General features: G+C 31.8%; 1 protein-coding gene across 1 annotated transcript in view; it reads left to right on the top strand.

Moving 5' to 3' along the window:
- Nucleotides 1–5,431, top strand: part of LOC141555660 (androgen-induced gene 1 protein-like) — a 28,441-nt gene extending 23,010 nt beyond the window's left edge. The window contains exons 5-6 of the mRNA XM_074288710.1: nucleotides 2,913–3,064; nucleotides 5,148–5,431. Of these exons, the coding sequence (XP_074144811.1) occupies nucleotides 2,913–3,064; nucleotides 5,148–5,245 (250 nt within the window). The 3' untranslated portion in view covers nucleotides 5,246–5,431. The remainder of the gene's footprint in view (nucleotides 1–2,912; nucleotides 3,065–5,147) is intronic.
- Nucleotides 5,432–25,349: the final 19,918 nt, after the last annotated feature.

The following is a 25,349-nucleotide window of genomic DNA, read 5'->3' as shown; positions in this document are numbered from 1 at the left end:
ACATTTTGCATGTATTAAAAGGTATCATTGCTTTCCTTTATTGGGTGGCAGAAGGGCTGGAGAGTGGAAAAGAATTTGGAACTTTAAATATTTTTTTAATTTAAAAATAATATATTTAAAAAAAAAAAAGGAACCCTCTAATAAGATAGGGGGACATTGAAGAATAGAGAAAAAGGATAATTGAAGGATCATTCTGCCAGACAAGATAGTGTAATATTCTTCTCTAAATTATAATGTTCTCTGGGAACAGGTTTCTTGGGGAGCTTCTGGAGGCAGCCTTAGATTCAATTCAGAGTAATCATCTCAAATTCAGTGAGGAGTTAAAGTCCAAATTCTTTGTTTACCTCAAAATCTTATCTCCTTCACTTGAGGCTCAAATAGTTTTCTGGAGGCCTTCCGGATCTTGCCTCTAGTCCTTTGCCTCTTCCAGCTTCTCTCTCTAGCTCCCTCCAAGTGTCTCCAGCCAGCACAAATGTGGAAGATGAAATGAATCTTTCTCCTTCTCTGAGAGTGGGCTTCTGTGTGTGACCCTGAGAGCTTCTTGCTTATATGCCCCACACTGAGTATTCACCAATCATTATATCACTAGGAAATCATTATTTGTTGTAGAATTAAATCAGTGCTAAACTAGATTTAACTATTGCCTCCTCAATTCCACTTAGTACCTTGCTTCAAGTTCTGGCCCATAACATCTCCTTGTAGGATCAGATCAATCATACTGAACTATGCTAAATTAGATAATTATTGTCTCTATCAAATTCCACTGTCTTAGTACCTTGTAAGAATCCTAGCAAGACAGGAGAAGAGATCTAAGGATGGATTAGAATTTGTCTTCCTTATTATTGTTCTGTAAGAAATGACCAACAGGAGGAATACAGAGAGGCTTGGAGAGACATCAACTGATGCTGAGTGAAACGAGCAGAACTAGGAGATCATTATACACTTCAACAATGATACTATATGAGGATGTATTCTGATGGAAGTGGATATCTTCAACATAAAGAAGAGCTAATCCAATTCCAATTGATCAATGATGGACAGAATCAGCTACAGCCAGAAAAGGAACACTGGGAAATTAGTGTAAACTGTGAGCATTTTTTTGTTTTTCTTCCCAGATTATTTTTACCTTCCGAATACAATTCTTCCTTTGCAACAACAACAACAAAATTCGGTTCTGCACATATATATTTTACCAAGCATATACTATAAGATATTTAATATGTATGGGAATGCTTGCCATCTAGGGGAGGGGGATGGAGGGAAGGAGGGGAAAAATTCGGAACAGAAGGTAGTACAAGGGATAATGTTGTAAAAACACAAAAATTACCTATGCATATGTACTGTCAAAAAAATGTTATAATTATAAAATTAATTTTAAAAAAAGAAGAATTTGTCTTCCTGATTATGGGTCCAGAACTTTACTATGCCACTACCTTTGAGATGCTATGAAAAGATAGGCACACTAATATAGCATTGTTGGAGTTATGAATTGGTTTATTGTGAAACCAAGAGTTTGAAATTTTGGGAGAAATGTAATTAAACTGTGGATAAAATTTTTCCTAAGTGATGCCACTAATTGCCATATATTACAAGGACAGAGACAATCAAAGATTTTTCTTATATACCAAAACATTTATGGTACTTTTGTTGTAGCTAAAAAATAGAAATAGAAGGGATACCCAGTGATCTGGTAGTAATTTTACAAACTGGAACATATGAATGTGATGGAATATTATTTCCTCATAAGAAATTATGAACATGAAGAATTCATAGAAATATGGAAGTAATTGTAAGGACTGATTCCGAGGAAGAAAATATATACAATGATTGCAATAATACATTGCAATACTAAATAGCAACTGAAACTGCATAAATTGCATTGTTCAGTCTTGAGACAGAGTAAACATCCAGAGAGTAAACACTTTTCTTTCTTCTTGCCAGAGATGGGAGACTTGACTAGGGCTGTTGTATATTCAGTCAGATATGATTAAATTTTTAAACTTTTTGTCACAAGAAAGCACTAAGTGAATAGTATATCAGAAGTGAATGTGATGTAAAAATGCATTAACACTTTGAAAGGAAAATGGGGTAGATATAAAAACTAAAGGAACATGAACTCAAAACAGAAACTACAAAGAATCAGTCATTCTCTTAAGTGGCTTACATAGATAATTTTTCTTTTTGGTTAAGAATTTTTTTTAAAAAATCATTTTCTGAAGAAATGATGTAACTTCTTAAAAAGTCATATTTTGGTATCAGACAACTAAAGCCACCATATATTTTAATAGCTTACATCTTAATTGAGGGTTTTCTTCCCCCATTTTCAATAGTGAGTACTTAACACTGAATTCTTTGTAGTAATAACAGCTAATGTTGCTCTCTGGTTTGCAAAGTATTCTAAATACTGTCTCACAACATTCCTATAAGGTAGGTGGTATTATCATCTACATTTTCCAGATGGGGAAATTAGGACTTAAATAGGCTCAGTTGCTAAAAGAAATCCAATGATTTGCCCTAGGATCACATTGCTCTTAAGTGTCTTGAAACATTTGAAATCAGCTCTTTCTGATTTGGTCCACTATACCACTTGCCTCTATATTTCAAAGGATTTGAGGAAATAAAATTCATTCTATAATCTTAAATCTTAAACTTATGTCTGAAAACAGGCTTTTGATTCTCTTGAACAAGAAACAAATGCATTAAACAAGGGCTGGTAAAAATACATTTGGTCGGTCTAACATCTAACTGACTTGTGTTAGAATTGTTTATAAAGATTGGTGAGTCCTATTACACTAAATGAAATTTCATGTAACTTGATAATCCTATGTGATAATAGAACACAAAATATACTATAGGAAGGAAAGTTTATAAATATTTGGTAAAAAATATGCATATGGTTTTATTCTTTCCAGGATATTATGGATAAATTACACATCAGGAATTTGGGCATACCCACTTCTAGAAAACCTTAACAAAAGTGGATTGGTGGTATTTTTTACATCTTCTTACTTTGGAATAATAGGCTTCTATTTTTTGGGAGCATGGCTGACAAAGTTGATATGGGGTAAGTAATAAAGCTCACTGTAAAAATCAAATACATATATCAGAAAGTAAAGTTAACCTAGAAAATTTAGGACTACCTGGAAAGCTAATCCATACAAATTCTGGAAAAGTAAAATAATAAGGCTCATTGAGAAGATAGGATATCCGGATTGATGAACTATATACAGGGACAATATAAATGACTTATGATAATAGTAAAATGTCAAAATATATTTTAAAAACCTTTTCCAGATAGTACATCTGCTATGCAAAAAAAAAAAAAAAAAAAAAAGAATTATTCTTTATATTTTCACTACATTAAAATGTATTAGTCTTCAAAGAAGACTGTGTAAATTGTATAAAAGAGGTACAGAAAATGCTATAGGAAGTTAGAAGAAAAGAGATCATTTCTGGGAGAGAAGAATGAAGAAAATGGAAAGGCATTGTAGAAGAAGTAGCATTTAAATTGATCTTTGAAAGGGATTATATTTATTTTAGATCTTAAAACATAAAATGTAGATTACTTTCTCATTTAAAATATGGTTTCTAAGTATTTCTTAATTCACAAATAATTACAATGATGTTTTATATTCTCAAAAACTTTCCTAAGTTGTATTAAAGTAAATATTACTTGTAATTATTTTTAAAAATTTTGTTCTATGAAAATATTTTATAACTTTGAATATATGCCTAGTTTCCTAGGATGTATAATAATTTAATCTGTAAGTAAAAAACATTTTTAGAAAGTTTAACTTATAAAGCATATTTTTGAAGAGTTGATAAATAACTGAATTCAATCTAATACTATATAAGTAATTACTTAGCAGTCTAGATTTCTCCATGAAGGCAGTTAGTGTTAATATTAATAGCATGTTTAAAAATTGAGTGATTGAATCTAGATTTTGAAAAATATTCCATTTAATTCAATGAAAATTTTTCACCTATCTTCCATATATAACCTGCACTTTCCAAGCTACTCAGGCAAATGAAGGAAAAAGTAACAGTTCTGACCTCAAGGAGCTTTATAATGAAGTAGGAGATCAACACAATGAGATAAATTGAATACAAACTAGAGTGTGATAGTTACATAAGAGATACAATGCCATAGGAGAGATTAAGAGAAAAAGAAAGCATTTTCAGAGGATCAGAGGAAGTTTTATTAAGATGGTAGTCTTTGAATGCCTGTTTCATAGGTAAACATATTCCAGTGTAGGGAATATAAGCAAAGCAGAGAAGAGAGTAAGGTTTTCAGAAAACACTGACAATACTTTATAAATTATTGGATGATTAATGAAGTGGGGGCCACAAATGAGAGAAGTTAAATTTCTGAGAGTGGATGACTGGATGGGAAAATACTGTTGTCACTTGCAAAAATAGCAGTTAAAAAGAAAAATAGATTTGGGAGAAAAGACATTGAGTTTGGTTTTGTACCTCTTGAGATGTTGATGAGACATTCAAATTGAGATATCTTTCTGGAACAATGCTAAATAGGGGACCTGAGCTCAGGAGAAAGATTGGAGCTGGACTTGGGAATCATTTTTACTGGGGTGATAATTGAAGCCAAAGAAGTAGTTGAGATTATTAACGAAAAGAATATTGAGAGAGCAAGAAACTAAGGGTTAAGGATAATGCCTTGGTTTTTAGAAAATCTCTCTCTAATACATAAAAAAATGAACTAAGACTATATGCATTATGCTTAAAAATAATTTAGCACTGTAAAATAATAAATTTAAGCCTCTTTAGGAACCATTAGAGAAAAATAATTGAATAATTCTTATTTATATTTGCTGCATTCTTTTTTTCTCTCTATCACTACTTCTTCCCACTGATTCCTCAAAACATAATCATTTTGGTGCCATTAAGGCATATTACCAAATGCCAAGTGTCATAGTGAGTTAAAGAGCATTTTATTCTTGGCAAGTTAAGCTGAAGTTAAGAAAATTTCAGGAGTTTCATATAAATATGCAGTTGACGTGAATTTAGAAAAAAATTATTATGAAAAAGATTTTGTATTTAGAAGTGAGTTATACTTTTAAAGGTAGGATTGACATTTCTTCCAAAAATAACAAGAAAGAAAAAACAAATATTATTTTCATGTTTTACAGATTCAGAAAATCAAAATAAGACAACTGAAAGAAGTAGGAAAGTAGAAGAATACAAAAAGTTAAAGTGCAATTATGAGTGTGTTGTACTTATTGATTGACATAAACTCATTTCACATGTTGTTTATGTTTAGATAGGCTGGAACAGTTATGCCTGTTTTCTCTTATTATATACAATGGTTTAAATAATTTATTAAATTTTAAATATTTAACTATCAAAAACATTTTAATTTTAGAATACTTTGGACTCAGCACAAAAAATAAACATTTAATTGTGACTTTGAAGATATACAATAATCAGTGAGATTGTGTATATAATAGATTTAGATACAAAGTTGAACATATAAATACAAGATGAGATTATAAAGTAATATGTGATTATATAAGCCACATTTGGAAATCAACTTAATTGTAATAATTAGAACCTAAAATCATAGCAGAATATATTTATATAATAGTATATTTAGCATGATTTAGCAACTTAAAACAATAATTGTAAAAATTCAAAGAATGGCTATGACCTTTAAATCTTCAAAATTTTCCAGGTTTCATAAATTATTTTAAAATATTGAGTAAAGTGACCTATTTTCTTCTGTAATTCTATTACAACTTGGAAAATATCTCCAGACAGTTAGTTGAATCCTTTTAGAAATTTGACTTGAAAGATCTTTAGATATTTCTTGGACCTAGGGTTTTTTTTTTTTAAATCGCTTAAAAATTTCCTAGAATTTTCTCAGGACTTTTATTTTATTCAGTCCTGCTGTGTCTCAAGCTATTGACCTATTTCCTTTATACATTGCCCAATTTTTCCCAGGAGTCTTCACCTGCTCAATTTCCTTACCACTTATTCACTCTCCCATAAGATTTGCCTCACTCTTCTATTGAAACCACATTCAGAGATTTTTGTCAAGTCCTAAATCTCTCTCCTTCTTTTATGTCATTGACTTCTTTGCAGCATTTGGTATTTATTATTGATTGCCAACCTGCTCTTTCCCACTTAGAAATTTTCTCCTTTGGATTTTGCAATACTACTACTATGTTTCATCAATTATTCTAATCACTAGTTATCTATATTCTTGGTTTCTTTCCCTTTTTTCACCCTCAAAGATATAACTTAGATCTTTGGCCTTAGCCTCTTCCTTTTCAGCAATCCCTAGCTAAGAGATTTTAACTACTCACATTGCTTCAGGTATCCCTTTTATGTAAATGATAATTAAAACTTTATCTTTAGCCTGCATGTCTCATTTACCATTGTTGGGTTGCTGATACTTATATGTAATTCAGAATAAGGTGCTAATTTTATTTTGACAGATACATTATTTATGGAAATGAATCTTTTCTTAAATATAATAGATATCTATATCCAGGACCATCTCCAGTTGTCTTGATCTATATCTTGTCACTCGACCCAGATGGCTGTAACACAGGAAAGCAAGGCAGGTAACTTTGCACAGCCCTCTCGAATTTAAATCCAAATCACTTTGCTGATATCATGGTAGTCTTTGAGAACAAAGGTCAAACAACAGATATCTAGAACTGTAATTGAAAAAAAGTAAACACCTTTGTCTGGTAAGTAAATCACATATGAAATAATTGTATTTTTCTTTAGTTGTAGACATGAGCATCTATGTGTACCTGAAAATTCATGAATTATATTCACTTAAATATTTTTTGGTAATTATGAAAAAGGGGCCATAAAATGAGGGCAGATAGCATGTTGCACCCCAAAGGCCACCTGTAGAGAGTATTATATATCCATGACTTCTTTTAAAGTGAATTTTTCTGCCCTATTTCACTCAAAACTGGAAGGAACCATTAGATCTTTGGAACATTCTTTTGCCTAAAGAAATGCTTTATTTATCCAAAATACATAGGACAATATTGCAGGCAAATAAATTTATCAGCAAGAGTTAATGTGTGACAAAATATGTTTCAAAGCAGTTTTTAAAAACTTTTCAAGTTAATTACCTATTTAAATAAATAAAAGTACTGTTTCAGTCAATTCCAGTAAATTTTTGTTAAGTTACTCACATAGCTGTAAAATGGCATGTAATTAATTATTTAGACTTCTCTGTAGAGTAGCAAAAATTCAATACTTGCATCTTTATTGTAAATTGAGTTTTGGTGAAATTATTATAAAGTTGTAATTTGATGTTTTGCTTTTCATAAGTAGTTTTGTCAACATGAGAAAGGAATGGAGAAAAGTCTCCAAAGGCATGATTTGATTAGTTGTATTAGAAAATAAGTGAATAAAAACTTATTAAACAACTGGACCAAACCGTGTCCATTATAATAATGAGCACCTAAAGGATATTTCCTAGTGGAGGGCCCTTCTGTGGGCGTTGTGGAGCCTCACATTTTTGTAGCAGTTTACAAGTTGGCAAAGTTCTTTCTTGTTTTCATTAGGGACTTGGATAAACATGCTAATTGCATGCTTACTAAATCTAAAGTCTATACAAAATTGGAAGAATTATTAGGTAATGCAATTGGATGACAGAATAAGGGTCCAAAGAGATATTATATCAACAGGCTGAAAATATGGGCTGAATTTAACAAAGTGAAATTTAATAGAGACAAATATAAAATCTCACACTTGAGTTAAAAAATTATACTAACACAAGATAGGGAAGAAAATTTGTGGCTTAAAAGTTGATGAGAAAAAGGAAATGAAGTTGACCACAAGATCAACCTGAGTCAACACTATGATGTGATTACCAAAAAAAACCTAATGAATACAATATTACCCTGCATTAACAGAAACAAGAGCTAGAATAAAGGAACAGATTATCCAACTATATTCCTCTCTAAGTGGATCACAATGTACTTGAGTTACTTGATTCAAGGCACATTTTAAGAAAAACATTGGCAAACTACAATGACAAGGCCAGTGAGGGAGGTTCAAAACAGTGTCATGTGAAGAATAAATGTACTAAAGGTACTAGAGAAAAAGACTTAAGGAGAATGTGTTGTTTGTTGTTCAGTCATTTATAGTCAAGTTTGACTCTTTGTGACTCCATTTTCTTAGTTAAGATGCTATAGTAATCTGCCATTTTCCTTTTCCAGCTTATTTTACATATGAGGAAACTGAGACAAAATGTGGTTAAGTGATTTGCCTAGGATCACACAAGTACTAAGGGTCTGAGGCCAAATCTGAATTTAGAAAGATTAATCTTTCCTGATTCTAGGCCTGACACTCTATCCACTGTGTCATCTAGCAACACAAGATGAAACATGGTAGCTATTTTTAAATATGTGAAGGCTGTCATGTGAATGAGAGAATTAAATTTATTAAATGTAGCTTCAGAAAGAAGTGGGGAGAAATAGGTTAAAATTACAGGGAGGCAAATTTTTGTCTTGGTATAAGGAAGAACTTTGTATAATTAGAGCAGTTTGAAAGTAGAATCAAGTGTCTTCTGAGGTATTAAATTCCTTCTCATTGGAAGTATTAAAACAGTAAAATAGAAGTATAAAGACCACTTGTCAAGGATGTTTGTAAGTAGGTTTGACTAAATGTACGATAAGGTTAAATAATTAAGTATAATGGAATGAAACATTAATTCAAACAATGGAAAACAATAAAGATATATTCTCCAATGAATTTATTTATAAGATACATGATTTACTTACATAATATTGAATTATATGAAACCTTATGTAAATACACATATGAATAGGTCATAAAATATTACATTATGATTAGATATTGGCAATTTAAAAGACTCTCATTGATGATTGATAGTTACTTGTTATAAGCATAATCAAAACTTTCTGTTAGACATGCTGAGCAAAATTTTGTTTTTGTGGAAAATTGCTTTGAAACAGTATTGCCAACATTATGAGTCATGTAGCCTGTACACTTTATTTCAGCAAATACCATGAATCATCTTAAAAATAAAGTTATCATTTATAGCTAGAAAAATCTTTTAAATACAATTCATACTATCTATAATATTTCAGTTCTCTGAAGAAAAAAAAATACATATGTATTTGTATATACATATATAAAATATGTGCATAACATATATGCATATATAATTTGTAGTTTGGCATCTTTTTTTTTTCAGGGAATTTATTCAATATGCTATAAATAAAGCCAATCCTATAGTTTTCAGGAGAGAACCAGAATTAAAGATTAAGATTTTGAATGTGGCATAAGCATTCATTATAGAAATTCTGCTATGCATTTTTTTGTTACTCAATTTTAAGGAGTTATGACAAGTTTTCTCATCTAAAAAAGAAAAAGGTAAGGAATTAATTAAAAAAAAAAAAAGACAAGATCTAACATGTCTTATCTTTGGCTGGGTGACCCTGGACAAGTTCATTAACCTCTCAGTGTTTAGCCAACTCTTTAAGGCTGTAAGTTGAAAAGAAGATGCTAACTTGAACTGGTAGAAGGAATTTCCAGGAGTTCCCTTAACAGTAGAATTTAAGCCCTCTCCAAACATGACAAAACTAAATCATAGCTTAGGATCAATTACTTTTGTTGTATGTTGAGGCAAAATTTATATTGAATTCCTCGGATACCTTCTGATCTAAGAGAGAGTATCCTGGAAGTAGCTTAATATACAAACCAGATTGCTTGAAACTTCCCAAACCCTAAGTATCTATCCTTTTCTGATGTGGCAAATGATAAATATATCAGAAATGATTTCAATGATTTCTCATTTATTACTTATCTTTATACTAAGACACAATCCTTTGAATAGATAAAAGCATAACTTTGCTCTCAATATAGTTTTGTATATAGTAACTGAATGATTTGAATGCATATTTTTAATTGGTTATGTAAGTTGTTTTTATTTAATGCTATATTTTATTATTTTTCTATAAATTGTAGAAGCTTTCATGCTTCCTTTTATTTTGGCATTTATTTTAGGATTATTGGTTCCTTTTCATGTTTATTCCCACATCTATTTCAACTGTTTAGGAGATTTATCTTCTGTTTCTTTATGCTTGCCAACTCAATTCCATCCCCAAGAAAAAACTGCTAGGAATGTTTAATATAATACTTTATGATGTATTCTGATGCATATTAGTTGATGGATATACCAATGTAAACCTATTTTCTTTTATATGCTAATGTAAATATATCATTTTAAAGACTAAAATTTAAAGCCCTGAATGATCTGATTGTAAGAAAAATCTAGATATTTACCAAAAACTTGTTTAGAAGAGATTACTAAATAACATCAGAAAAATACAGAAACAAAACGAAAACTATGTAAAATCAGAATCCAATTTAAAAAAATAAATCCTTTTTTTTGAAATTCTAGTGATTTAATATTTGATCTTGTGAATTTTATTATCATTCTCACCTGATGCCCAAAGGAACCAGAAATTTAGGGAAATAGAGAGAAAAGTACCTTACATATAGCAGTTGAATAATAAATATTCCTTTGTTTGATATAAGAGTTATCAGTAATTAAGTAAATGTGCATATATATGTATACACATATATGCATATTATATATATGTATATGTGGACATTTCTAATCTTTTTTGGTTATCTTGGTCAATATTACTGAAACTTGAAATGTCCAAAAACAGAACTTACTCTTTTTCTTTCTTTCCTTTACCTTTTCAATTAAGCAAATACTTATTGTTCAACTCATAATTTTGTTTTGGGATTGTTGTTTGCTTTGAGGCAATTGGGGTTAAGTGACTTGCCCAGGGTCACACAGCCAGGAAAGCTTAAGTGTCTGAAGCTGACTTTGAACTCAGGTCCTCCTGAATTCAGGGCTGGTGCTGTATGCACTGACAGATCATAAACAAAATATACAGTTATCTTATACCAAGACAATCCTTAATTTCCAGCAGGAATGATATTTCTTACTGCCTTCTATAAGTCTTTTCATTCCTATGGCTTGGTTGTTCAATGTTAAGCCATCTCCATCTTGGTTGATTTTCTATCTACATTTTTTCTTACTTGAAGCCAAATTAAAATTCTATCTTATATATAAACTTTCCAGATTTAACTGATGTCTAATGATCTTGTTTTCCTCTTAATTTGTATTAATAGTATACAGCTTAAATTTCCATTAGGATATTCTTTAATGATTTCACTTGTGTAATTCTTGTCTCCTCAATTGAATTATAAATTTCTTGAAATCAAAGACCACCTCTAGGAGCATTTTGTATATCCTACAGTGTCAACTCCAGGGCTAGAATGTAGTTGGAACATGGAAAATAATTGCTTGATTGATGACATAAGTATGTTATGTTCTACAAACAACACTGTTATTGTAGTATTAAAGGAATGCATAACTAAAATGTTTTTAATGGGATATTTTAAATGTACAAACAGAATCTGCTTTTGAATAGAATTCTATAACTTTTTTTTTGATAAAGCAGATAATCACCCCAAATGATCTATTTTGTAAATCCAGGTGTTCATATTAGGTTCTTTAAAGCAGCATCTGTATTGTAGTGTACTTAGGCAACTTGTGTGGAACTATTTTTAAGCTAGAAATTATTGATAAAAAATCAGATGTGGAAAATTCACAAATTTTTCTCAATTCATTTTCATAAAATATTGAATCTTGTACTTTTCATTAGATAAGTAATTTTTGTAAAAGTAGTATCTGCTTTAAAAGTTCAGTATTCATTAATAATTTGCACTGGATTTCTGTATGTGAAGTTCTATTAATTCAAGAAGCTATTAAGAGAAAATAGGAAGATCAAGACTCTTGATTCATTTCTATTGTATGCCAGAGAAACAGTTTATAGAAAGTCAGCACCCTAGACTTCCAGCAGGAATGACATTTACTTTGAAGATGAAATCAGGAGACACTTCTGAAAACTCAAAAAATTGAAAACCTGAAGAAAATAATGCAATTGCAAACCTAGTAAATAAACATACTTTTAAAATTAAAGGAAAAGTTCATGAATCTTTCCACATTAGAGAGCAGAAAATGGTTTTGTGGTATGCATATTATTTTCTCTGTATGGCCCTTCAGCAAAACACATCACCTCTGAAATGGCCAGATTACTTAAAAAAAAAAAAAAAATCAATTAAATTATTGTTCAAGTTTCTATGATTTGATTGAGTAACTAATGAAAACAGGTAAATAAATCATTTGCTTCATTTTTGAGATGATAATGAGTGAAATACTATTTTTCCAATTTTTTGAGGTTTGAATCTATCATAGGATTTTTAATTTGTCCCAAAGGTATCAAGTTAGACACCCCTTTCTCTACTTTCTCCTCCTTCCATCTCCTTTTTTTTACAAATCTATCCTAGGAGTTTGTATCATAGTGGAAAGACCGGAATTTTTCATAATCGGTAAACCTAAGTTTGGTTAGTGGATATATATTACTTATGTGTGAACAGCTCAGTTTTTCTAAAGATTTTTTTCTCATCTAGAAAATTATCTCTAAGATCTTTTTAAATATTAAACTATATGATACCTATAATCCAGCATTTCAAGAATCTGCAGTTTCTTTGTGTAGGTACTCCCACTATTGATTCTATGTGATAGGTGGCTGACATGAGTTTCTGTGGCAGAAAATTTCACCCTGCAGCCTTCCTCTCCAAGCATAGGGCAATAAGAATCTGAATCACTTCCACATGGCAATGTCATGGAAGGTGATAGTTTAATGGAAGCTTAGTTGAATCCAAAAACAGGAAGAGATCAGAGGATTTGAGATGCAAAAAATAGAAATACATTGCTTAGAAATAATTTTTCCTTCCTTCCTTTTCTCCTCTCTTCAAGCTTAAAATTAGTAAATGGGTTGGTTCCAAATGCTACATAGTACTATATACATAACAGGTAAATCAGTAAAGATGTGTTAATTATTAGATGTGCTAATAATTATGTCAGTTTTCATCTAAGATCTTAAGAGTTTTTATTTTAACAATGGTACTTCAATAAAAGTTATATAAGCCAGAAATTTTTAAAAATTCATATTTTAGTGATTCCAACTAATTTTTATTGCTGCTTTATTTATAGGGGATGTTAGTGATTAGTTAAGGAGGTCAAGAAGATTTCAAAATAATGTTTTCAAATAATTGAAAAAGAGACTAGATCAAACAGTATTATTTTGTGTTGTTTTCTCTTGTTAAAAAAACAAAAAACAAAAAACAAAAACCAGCAACAACAACTAGGATTAGTCCTTCTGGAACAGCTTAACATTCAAATAAAAATATTTCTTAAAAGTATTTCTGATTCATGTTTTGTACTTTTGAAGTTAAGTAACACTTAATCTGTTGCTTTAGTGACATTTAATTTGTTGTATATTATATTCTGAGCCCAAACTGATTTCTTTGACAGACAAAAAAGCTTGTAGTTTTTCTTGTATTGTCTAGACTTGAAAAATTAATTTCTTAATGATGTGTTACTTGACAAGAAAAGATAATTTCTTTTTCTTTAAAAAAATTATTTTTAAACATAATTCTTTGCCTTACCAAGACAATACAAATTTTTATGTTACTTTGGAGACCCCATTTCCTTTCATTACTCAATAGCAACTTGTTTATAACTTTGTTTCAGTATCCATTTAAAAGAAAGGGGATGAATACATTATACAATGATATCTGTATATTGCTTATTCTTTTATATTCAGGTTTTTTCTTTTTCCTGAATTTCTATGCCAATTCCTATGCTCCCAGCATTGCATAATATAAGTTTGATGGTTATTTTTAAACTTGTAACTCTCTTGGTGTGGTTATATTCTTTGTTGTTCTTCAACATACCCCTAATTATTTTTTTTTAATTATCTAAAAGCACACTACTGTGTGCAAATGAAGCCTGATTCTTTTTCTCTCATGATTAACTTTAGCCTCAGCTTTACAGAAGTTAAATTAATGGGATTATATAAAGTAACAGACATAAATAGCTATGGAGGTCCTCTTGTTGCTCATTTTCAGTTAAATGATGAGGCAGCAGCTCGAACTAACTATTGTTAGTTAGGTAGAAGACATAGGCTGAAGTCTTGCCTCTGATACTTTCTAGCTCTATATCCCTAGACAACTAACTCCCTTCTCTGAAGCAATTTTCTTAACTACAAAATAAGAATAGAACTAAATAACTTTTAAGATCCTTTCCAGCTATAAAGTTATAATCTAAGATCCTGTGAAAATATGCAGTCTGCAGTACATGAGTGAAATAAAATAAGAATTAATTTTTTTAATCTTTTAATTTTGACTTTTAATTAAATATCAGTGTTTCTTGAATTTTGTCAGATCAGTAAAGTATAGATATAAGCTAAAATGAACTAGGAAGTTTAGTTTTTCATATATTTACTACAGGGACCATTAGACTTGATTCTTTTATCTTAAGTTTTGTGAAAATCACTAGAATTTCCCAAAAGGATTTGAGAGTAATTATACATTTTATTATTTTTAATATTTTATTAAAGAGCATATATTTTTTCTTATTTTGAAACAGTATATCCAACCTCAGTTAAAAAGAATAAATTTGAAAATTTTCTACCTAAGACTCACATTTTTAAAAATACTGACTTTATTGTTTCTATGTAGTTTAAAAAATGGTTTTTTACTTTTTATTTTTCTTGATTGAATAGTCAAGTAAGTGTCTGTTTTTAGATAATCTAAATAGTGGTGAATCCTTGGAAAAAAATTATCTAACTCATCTATAGGGCTTGGATTAAAAGATTTCTAAAGGATTTCTGCCCAAACACTCTAGAATTCTAAGATGAATCTGTTTTATTGTTGAAAGTTGAAAAAAAAAATGGTTTAGGATTTAAAATTACAACTATGTCCTAGTTATTTAACATTTATTAACTGGAAAAGTTTGAAATACAAAGTTCAATGTTTTTTATTATTCAAATAATACTGTAATTTTATAGTATATAGTTATTAGTGCATAATTTTCTATGAATTCATACACACAAACATGAAAAACTTATCCAAATAGAAACCATGATAGAGTGCCCTATGCTCTGGATTTATCTGAACTGGAGTCTTGGAGAATTTTCCATGAAATCATTCTTTTCTTTTTTTGCTGAGGAAATTGGGGTTAAGTGACTTGCCCAGGGTCACACAGCTAGGAAGTGTTAAGTGTCCACAAATCATTCTTTAATTTATGCCCCCATGAATAAATTTCTTTGTACAAGAACAAGTTCAATGACACAAGAATTCAATCTAAGACAATTAAAACAATGTCAAAGTAACAAGGAACTTGATCAATCATTAAAAGCTTCCAGAACTTATTCCTTCCCAACTGACTACCACTTCAGTTGTTTTATAGAGTTTTATTTGTTAATTTGTCTTTACAGGACATCAGTTAATTCATGACAAGGTGTAAAATTAGTACCTGTGGCTCTGGAGGATGATAGTTACTTAGCATGGCACTAAAGGGTGGGCAGTGCTGAGGTCTTGAGAACCCATGCCTTTTGCTACAGCTAACCCTGCTGCTATGCTATGGCTATTTTTTAAATTTTTTTACTTTATTTATTAGTTTATTATTTTTTAGTTGTTTCCACCCTTTTTGAACCACATTATCATCAACCCCTTGAGATTCCGCAAGATGATAGAAATCAACTTAAACTATGTGCTCTGGATTACCCCTATCAACCTAAGATATGAGTGGAATTACCTTATCATAATGTAGAACACATATACAGGGAAATGTACCCCAAAAGGACAAAAAAGAATACAGATTTGCTAAAGAAAATGTATTAGGGTATATGACTAATATCTTTATCTGTAATAATTATTTTAAAAGCAATTGTATTGAACTTTAATATTATTCAAACACTGTTGTAAGTATATAGTTTTATAGAATAAAGTTTCTTTGATTAGGTTAAGCCTAGATAAGTTTGAATCTAGCATATATAATGTAAGAAATTACTGATGTTACAACTCATCCTTGTCAATTACTCTTAGTCCAGCCATGTTAATGTAATTATAAACCACATTTATATTAAAGGTTAGGAGGTTAATTCTGACAGTTTTAGGAATGAATGCTTTAAAAAATTAATGAGTAGAGCATAATACTTAATAATACAGGAAGGTATTTTGTTTTCACTGAGAACTCATCAGAATACAAATCTTTTGTCATACAGTAAAGGTGAGGAATTTAGCCTGAATTAATCTGTTCAGTGGATAAAATACTCTTTTATGGTAATGGTGTTATTATTGAATGTAAAATATTAAGTACATTAAACTGATTTTTATAGTATTTTGGTTTTTAACATTATGCATTATAACAAAGGCATAAAACGTGACTCATTTTTATTATATTATATTACAGAACTTCCCATTATAGATTTTTTTTTATTTACATCATTTTGATGGAATTTCAACACAGTTTATGTTGTTCAGTCATTTTTTAGTCAGGTTCAACTCTTGATCCCATTTGGGATGTTCTTGCTAAAGATACAAGGGGGGTGGTTTGTCATTTCTTTCTCCAGCTCATTTTACAGATGAGAAAGCTGAGGCAAAAAAAGGTTATGTGACTTTCCTAGAGTCATACTACTAAGTGTCAGAAGCCAGATTTGAATTTAGGAAGAGTCTTCTTGATTCTAGGGATCCAGCCACCCAACATAGATAAGACTTAATTGTTTCGGGTGTCTTGATTGAGAGCTGAAAGTATATAAGCCCTAAGCCCTTTGATCTCAAAAGTAAGATGGATGAGGTGGAGACTCAGGAAGTGTGAAAAGAGCTCCAGTTTATTATGCAATACAGCCTTGTTGATATACATTTTTGCAAGCATGAGTAAAACAGTAGGCAATCCCCAGTCACCATTAAGAGAAGCAGCTCATGGGCTTTGCGTATACATGGTATCAATGTGAGAGTCCCAATCCAGCCATCTAGCAATCCACTCACAGACGAGAGGCCCTTAGGAACAACTACACTGTGAGCCTCAGGCCAATCCCTTTCCCATGTCGTGCATCACTGCTGCTTGCTCAACAAGAGTGTTTCTGCAATGTGACAGACAACTTGTTGTGCGCCAAAAGTCAAGGTGAACTCTGTACTCCCTCTTGGCAGGGTCTCCTACCCTAGCAACTAATGATTCATTCCCATCTATATTTTTTATTTTATATTTAACATCATATTATATGTACGTATATGTAACAGCTATAGTTTCCCCCTAGATTCTGATTTGATCACTCTCATCAAATTGCAAACATTACACACTCAAGCATATACAAAAGAACTTAAACAGATTATTTCTATGCTCAGCAATCTATATGAATAAAGTTGCCAAATACTTAAAACAACTACCAGCCTACAAATATATGGATGAAATTATAACATAGTTTCTATGTTATAGCATTGTGAAGTATATAATTAAATAATAGCAAGGGGAAAGATTATTATCTTCAATTCTCTGATTGGCTTTATCATTTAAATATATTAAACAGTTTTAAGGTCACATTTCCATTGTTCCTGCCTAGTGTGCACCATTTCTATGTCTATCCTCCAGGAAGAAAAAAACAAAATATAGACGTTTTGCTTATCATAGTTATCTCTTATTATTTAGGTACATATAATGCCCAAGCATGCTTTCTTTCCATTTGGACCATTCTAGGTTTTTTTGGTTTTTTTTAAATCATCATTACAGATGCAACAAATTATTAGTAATAGCACTTATAGTAACAATTGTTACTACTGTTATTATAGCTGTTACTACTACTACAATTACTACTATTACTATCTGGTATTTACATGATGATTAAAGTTAGCAAAGTATTTTACATACAGTCTCATTTGATCCTTACAAAAACTTTGTGAGCTAGCTAGATATTATTATAAGTGATTTTCCTGATTTATAGATTAAAAAAAAGTTCAAGGGGCAGCTAATTGGCACAGTGAATGGAACACTAACCCTGATGTCAGAAGGACCTGAGTTCAAATCTGCTCAGACACTTGAACACTTCCTACCAGTGACTCTGGGCAAGTCACTTAACCCCAATTGCCTCAGCCAAAAAAAAAAAAAAAGTTCAGATTTAGAGAAGTAAAGTGATATAAATGACTTGCCTGATAGTTACACAACTTGTATTAAATGTAGAATTCAAACCCAGATCTTCCTAACTCCAAAGCAATCTTCTACACTACTACACTACACTACACTACTATTACACCAAGGACTCTTAACCTTTTAGACTCTTCTGGCCTTCAGTTAAGTCCATGGACCATTCTCAAAATAATGTTTTAAACATATTAAATAAAATACATAGAATTATAAAGAAAAACAATTATAGTAAAAATAAAGATGTAACTTTTTTTTTCCTCATCCAAATACAAGGACCTTAGGTCAAAAAAAAAAAAAATCCTATCCCATGCTACCTTTCCACATACCTATCTCCCCCCATAAATTCTCAAACTCTACGTTAGCATAGTTTTCTTAACATTAAAGCAAAATTGCCCAGAAAAGAAAATTTCCTGGGCCTTATTAAATAGGTTAAGAAGCTAGAGCTTGTTAAGACTATCTTCCTACACTTAAGCCTTTTATCATCTCTCTAATTATCACTACCTGCCTCTTAAGTAATACTGTCTCTTCATCTAGAATTTTCCTTATGATTTCCTTTGTAAAACCCACCAAAATTATTATTCTTTGAGTGAGTTTTTTCCCATCTGGCATTTTAAATGAAATTTTGCTATGTTCTCTTGTAATTAGAGGGGGAGAGGGGAGAGATTGATATACTCATAGTCTCATGGTGTCCAAGGTAGGATTCAAATCAAGGTTAATATAAAACTTTTTATAACCCAATTTTGAAATTCTTATTTATATTTTTCAACTGTATAAAAACAAAACAAATTAGGGGTGGCAAGACACAAAAATCCCAAATGGAGAATATTATTAAGTGTAACTTTAGTATTTGACTAATAATTGCAGCATTAGTGCCCCCCCTGCTGACCAAAATTCATATGAGGCTGTTTGAAAATCAATGTAATAAAATGGATTGATCTCATTTTTGTGTATTTCTGTAGGGCCTTCCAAAAATCTTATATGTATTCTGCTTATGCAAATATTCCTGACTTTCATGTTACAACTGACTCTTAATTAGACTATGAGTTTGAGATCAAGTACTAATTTTTATTCCTTTTCTATGTATTAAAGAAGCAACCTGGATAAAGTACTGGCCTCACCACCAGGAAAACCTGAGTCCAAATCCTTCCACTGATACGGTCACTTGAGTCACCTGAGCAGGTCTCTTAACTTTTCAGTTCTCTAGGGAACTCTACAACTCTAAATTGCAGTGAAAGTGTCCTCCATTGTTAGAAGGAGGGTCTTCATCTATAAAAATTATATATATTGAAGAAATTGCAGCTACTATACTTTCCATATACCATAATTCAGAGTGTTGTGTGTACTTAGTCCAATGTTCCCTACAAGTTGTTTACTTTCCTTGGGCTTATCTCAGTAAGGATCATTGTTAGGACCCTAAAACTTCCATATTCCTTGTCTATTAATTTTTTGCAAAATTAACCTTTAATATTCTGAAACTCAAATTCTATTGGCTAGATAAACTGGGAACCAAATTACTCTTTGTTGCAGAAGTATTACAAAGTTCCTAGCAGTGCTACTAATAACAAAACCATTTTAGTTTTCTGTCTAGTAACAAAAAATTTTCAAATAGCAGTCATGATACATAACTATACCCATTACAATAGAATGACCTGTCTTTGCTATCCTTATTGAATTTTAAGTGACTATATAATGTAATCCCTATAGTGTTTTGGTGGTATTGAAATACTCAATAGGTGTTGAAATATGTGCAAGATACAAAACTGGTTATAAAATAGCCAACAGTGAAACAGTATAATGGTTAGAAAGGTAGCCCATAGAAAAAAATATCTTCAACTCTGACCTCTGACATAGAAGACTGAGCACTTAACTTCCCAGTACCTCAGGCAATTTTCTATGACTATAAATTGGAGGTCAGGTATCAGTCTTTACTGGTAGAGGGAATTTCTTTGCCAAGATTATCACATAACAATGAAATTTCATATAGTCCAAAAAAAAAAATTGGCTAAAGCATGGAAAGCCCTTTTCTATAGGACGTAAATTGATGTAAGAATATTACTTTCATTTAGAACTCAAGTCCTAGGATCTTATATTGCTATGAAGATAGATCCAATCAATTTATTATAGCAAAATGATGCAAAATATATTACAATAGAGTGAAATGGATTTTAAAAGTTTATTACATAGGAATTTATTGTGCCTGAAACTTTTATGAATTTAATTCACTAAGTGCTTGTATTATATGCTGAAGAAATTGCAGCTACTATACTTTCTATATACCATAATTAACATTAACAAGTGAAGTTACTGTATACACAAATGCTATACTGATTTTGATATGCAAACATTACTGTGCAAAGGAAACATTAAGCATATTTCTGCAGTTCTGCAATCTAGTGGAAAGAATGTAATAGAAATCAAGATACTGAAGTAACTGATGTCATCTCTGTGCCTCAAATTTCTGACTGTAAAATAAGAATGACTCCAACAGTCTTTCTCAAGGTTTCGGTTAAGAGAATACTGAGAAGAGTACTTTTTGGTATTGAATTGGTCAGATTCATTACTGAATGAGCAGGTTAAACTTAAATAGTAAGAAAAGAACTCTAATTCTTAAATCGCTGTCCCAACTCAAGAGCAGCTAGATGGCACAGTGGAGAGAATACCAGCCCAGGAACCAGGAACACCTGAATTCAAATCCTGCCAGTGAGACACCTTATCATCAAATATAAAGTTCTCTAGCATTTAAAGCCCTTCACAATCAAGCTATCTTTCTAGCCTTTTATATAGTTTCCTCTCACTATGCCTCATACAGAGAGTACTTTCCCAACTACTCCTTTCTTTGCACAAGCTGTCTTCCATGTCCAGAAAGACTTCCTTAACACAAGAATCCTTTTGTTCCTTCAAAACTCAATCACTACCTTTAAATGAAGCCTTTGAATTCCCTCTTAGCATCTTTCCCCTGAAAATAATTTGTGTATATTTACATACAAATATGTTGTCTTCCTCAGAATACAAACTTACTAAGGACAAAGTGGCTTTCATCATAGAATAAACAAATGCTTGGGCACTCTCCCTCAACCTCCACATCCGATTAGTTTCCATGTTTTATCCATTCTGCCTCTTCTATATTTCTCATATCTTTGTGTTGCTCTAGTTCAGGCCCTTATCAGCTATTACCTGGTTTGTTGATGTAGCCTACTAATAATTCTCCCTTTACCCTATCTTCTTTACAATTCATCTTCCATATAACTGCCAAATTGTTACTCCTAAAAAGCAAGTCTATGTGACATGCTCCCCCATTTCAACTTTGTGGCTAACCAGAGCATTTACAAAACCATCTTTTTTGCCATTTAAAGTCCTTCATAATCCAATTTATCTTTCTAGGACAATTGGAAAAATTATGTATCACACTATTTAGCTAAACTGGCCCATTTGTAGTTCTCCATGAATAATGATTTTTGCTTTCCCACCTCTGCCTTTTGGATTCCTTACCTCTCTTCAATGTCCAGTTGAAGTGCTAAATCCTTCTAGAGTTCTTTTGAGATTGCTCAAGAATTAGTGGCAACCACAAATCACTATTTTTGACATATCTTATATTTTGTATGAATATATCATCCTAATACAATATAAGTTTGAGGGCAAAGGATGTCCTGTTATATATATATATATATATATATATATATATATATATATATATATTCACAGTGCCTACTACAAGTAGGTCATCAGTGTTTTTTGTTTTCATAATCTAAACTGTGAAATCATCCCAAGCACTATGTTGCTTTCATTATGACATTCTTTTGAGGAACTTAAATCATTATGCCCCATTAAGTTCTAATTGATGGTTTCAAATCTCTCCCTAACTTTTCCCTTCCTCAGTTGCTCCTTCCAATTGATCCAAGCTTATTTCTCATATTTCTGCAATACATACCTGAAACTTCTACCAGAAAGATCTCTCCTCAGTGTTTTCATTAACAGTCAATGTTTGCATAGTTAAAATTTACAAGATTTCACTTAATCATAACTCCAAGAAGTAGGCACTACATACAGCACATTTCACAGATGAGGAAACTATGGTAAAAATGTCTATTGGCACACACCTAGGATAAAACAAGATTAACACTGTCCTGATTTCAGGGCTTAGAAACAGCTAGATAGCACAGTGAATAAAACTCTGGAACCTGGGATCAGGATGACTTGAATTAAAAGTCAGCTTTAGACAGTTTACTAGACAGCCAAGTCACTTAACCTCAGTTTCCTCAACTATAAAGTAAGGAGACTACCACCTACATCATTGATTGTTGTAAAGGTTTAAATGAATTGTTTATGTATGTTAATATATGCTACTTCTGGCACACAGTAATACAACAAATCTTTTACCTCAATACAAATCCTGTCCTTTAAACCTCAGTTCAAATTCTACTTTATCCATGTAACTTTCTTAGATTTTAATCCACACAAATCTCACCTTTCTATAAATCCTCTATTGCAATAATGCCAAAGAGACAGGCAATTAATTCTTTTGTAAAATCGTTCTTGTGCTAGTTTTATCACCCAAGAGGATTACAAGCAGTTTTTAATGCATGATGCCTAGAAGAATTACTCAGTATTTGTTGATTAGATGATGTTTGTTAGAAATGATTTCAACTATGCACTCAATCAAGTTAGTACAATAACCACCTAATAATTTGAGTCACTTGTGAGTAGAGTCAGAGATCCATTGTGGAAGTATTTAAGATATTTAATGTATGTTGTCTCCCCAGTGTTCTCTGTTTACCTTATTTTCTGGAATGACAGGCAGGTAAACAGGTGTCAACTTCCCACTTCAGTCTGTACTCTCTAGTCTCCTGGCCTAGAGAGAAGTCTTTTTTTATTTACTGTTTTGAGGCCAAATTTGAACTCAAATACTTCTGTGCTCTATTCATTGTGCCACCCACAGTGAATGCCCCAATATAACTATACTTATTATTCAACAAATATGTAGTGTTAGAAATAGAGAGTTTAGCTAAGACAGGGTATTAGTTTTTACTTAACTTAAAACGCCTAATATGTATTTCCTTCTTGGCGCTGTTTTAATTCAGTTATCTTTCCCTTCTATCTCATGTAGCATGGCAAAATAGCAGCAGCTTCTTTCTAATCAAGAAGGCTTTTTAAAAAAATCTATAAGTGCCTCCACTTTTTCTCTCTTCTCACTCTCTTAACTTCTTACAATTGGCTTCCAACCTTACTTTATATCAAACTGCTCTCTAGATTTTTGGGACACCTACCATCTAATTATTCTTCAATCTCCTTTGCATTGTCTCATCCAGATGCTGCCCTCTAAAACCATAGGTGTCCACCATAGGATGGCTACTGCAATACCTGTTGGTAGGTCTGCCTGCCTCAAGTCTCTCCCTAATTCATTCCATCTTCTAGCTCCTCAAAGACCACAAAGAGTAGTATAAAAGAAGAAAAGGAGACCTGTCCTGTGTCCTCTATAATACACTTTGTGATCTTATCAGCTTCCATAAATTTAATAAAATCTCTCTACTGATGATTCTCAAAACTACTTATCGTACCGTAGCCAACTTGCAATCCTGAACTTCCAACTGCCTTTTAAACATCTCAAACTGAATTTCCAGTAAATGTCTTACTCTCAGTATATTTAAAATCAAACTTATTTATCTTTTCCCCAAAATTTCTCCTCCCAACCATATTTCCAACCACCCTCCCAGTTCTTCAGACTCACAATCTAGGAGTTATCTTCTATTTTACACTACTACTCATTCTTCACATCTAATCTGTTGCCAAGATCTGTAAGACATATTTCCAACACACCTCCTCTCTTCTGACACTGCTGCCCTCATCATCTCACATTTGGACTATTACAATACCTGTTGGTGGGTCTGCCTGCCTCAAATCTCTCCCCTAATCCAATCCATCTTCTACCCCCAAAGTGATTTTCCTAAATTGCAGATCCAATCATGTCATACACCTAGCCTCATCTCTCTCAATAACTGAAACCTTATTACTTCCTAATAAAATCAAATTAAAAAATCAAATCAAAGACAAAATCCTGCTTGGAATTCAAAGTCCCAATAACCTAGCTCTCTCCTACCCTTTCAGTCTTGTTATATCTTATTCTCCAAAACATAGTCTTTGATACAGACATTGGCTCTTTGGCTGTTTTTTGAACAAGACACTCCATCTCTCAATTCTAGTCTCTCACACTTGGAATGCTTTCCTCTTCTCATCTCTGCCTGATCAGCTTCCTTAAAAATCAAAACTAAAATCTCATCCCAAAAGGAAAACTTCCCAGCCCCTTTTAATTCTGGTACCTTCCTTTCTGTTAATTATTTCCTGTTATCCTGCACATATTTACTTTCCATATATTTGGTTGCCTGTTGTCTCATTAGATTATAAGCTCCTTGAGAGCAGGAATTTTCTTTTGCCTTTTTATATCCCCAGTGCTTAGCACAGTGCCTGCTAAAAGATGTTTAAATTGACTGCCAAGATCATCCCTGGATGTCATCCCTTCCTATCTTTTCTATCATCGCACTATCATCCCTTCTCTCTCCCAATTTAATGATTCTTTCCCTACTGCTAATAAGTGTGCCTGTGTCTCCCCTGCAATACACACAAACACACAATCAGTCTCTTCTCTCCTCAACTCCTGAGAAAGCTATCTACTCTTGTCTCCAATTCTCTTTGTACTCTCTTCTAAAGCTTCTGCAATTAGGCTTTGAACCTCAGCACTGAAATGAAACTTCTTTCCAGTGCTTTTACCAAAATTAATGACCTTTTCTCAGTCATCATCCCTCTTGCCCTCTCTGCTGTTCCTGCATACTTTTAAAAAAAAATATTCCTAATACAACTCTCTTTGATTCTCCCAATCTTTCCCCTCTAAAATTCTTCCCTCTTCCCAACTTCCTTATTATATTAAGGTATCACCATACTCTTAGTCATCCAGACTCTCAACTTTATTTCAACTCCTTTCTTGCCCTAGATATCCTATACATTACAATTTTTGTTTCTACCTTCACATCTCTCTTAAACAATTTTCCATGCCAGCTAATGGAGGAGCCATTAAGAAAAACCTTCTGCCAATCCCTTTCAAGATTAACTTGAAGAAAACCAGAGAAACTTAAGTCACATAGACTAGAGTGGAGTCTAATCTCCTAACTGGTCAGTTTCATATCTCCAAATCACATTCCACTGTTATCAAAATAATTTTTTAAAGTATAGATTTGATCATGATCATCTCTTTTCAGTGCACTCCAGTGGTTCCCTT

Source organism: Sminthopsis crassicaudata, chromosome 2 (genome assembly GCF_048593235.1).
Source record: "Sminthopsis crassicaudata isolate SCR6 chromosome 2, ASM4859323v1, whole genome shotgun sequence".
Taxonomy (NCBI): Eukaryota; Metazoa; Chordata; class Mammalia; order Dasyuromorphia; family Dasyuridae; genus Sminthopsis; species Sminthopsis crassicaudata.
The sequence above is the reverse complement of the archived record's forward strand: the minus strand, read 5'-3'. Positions and strand labels throughout refer to the sequence as shown.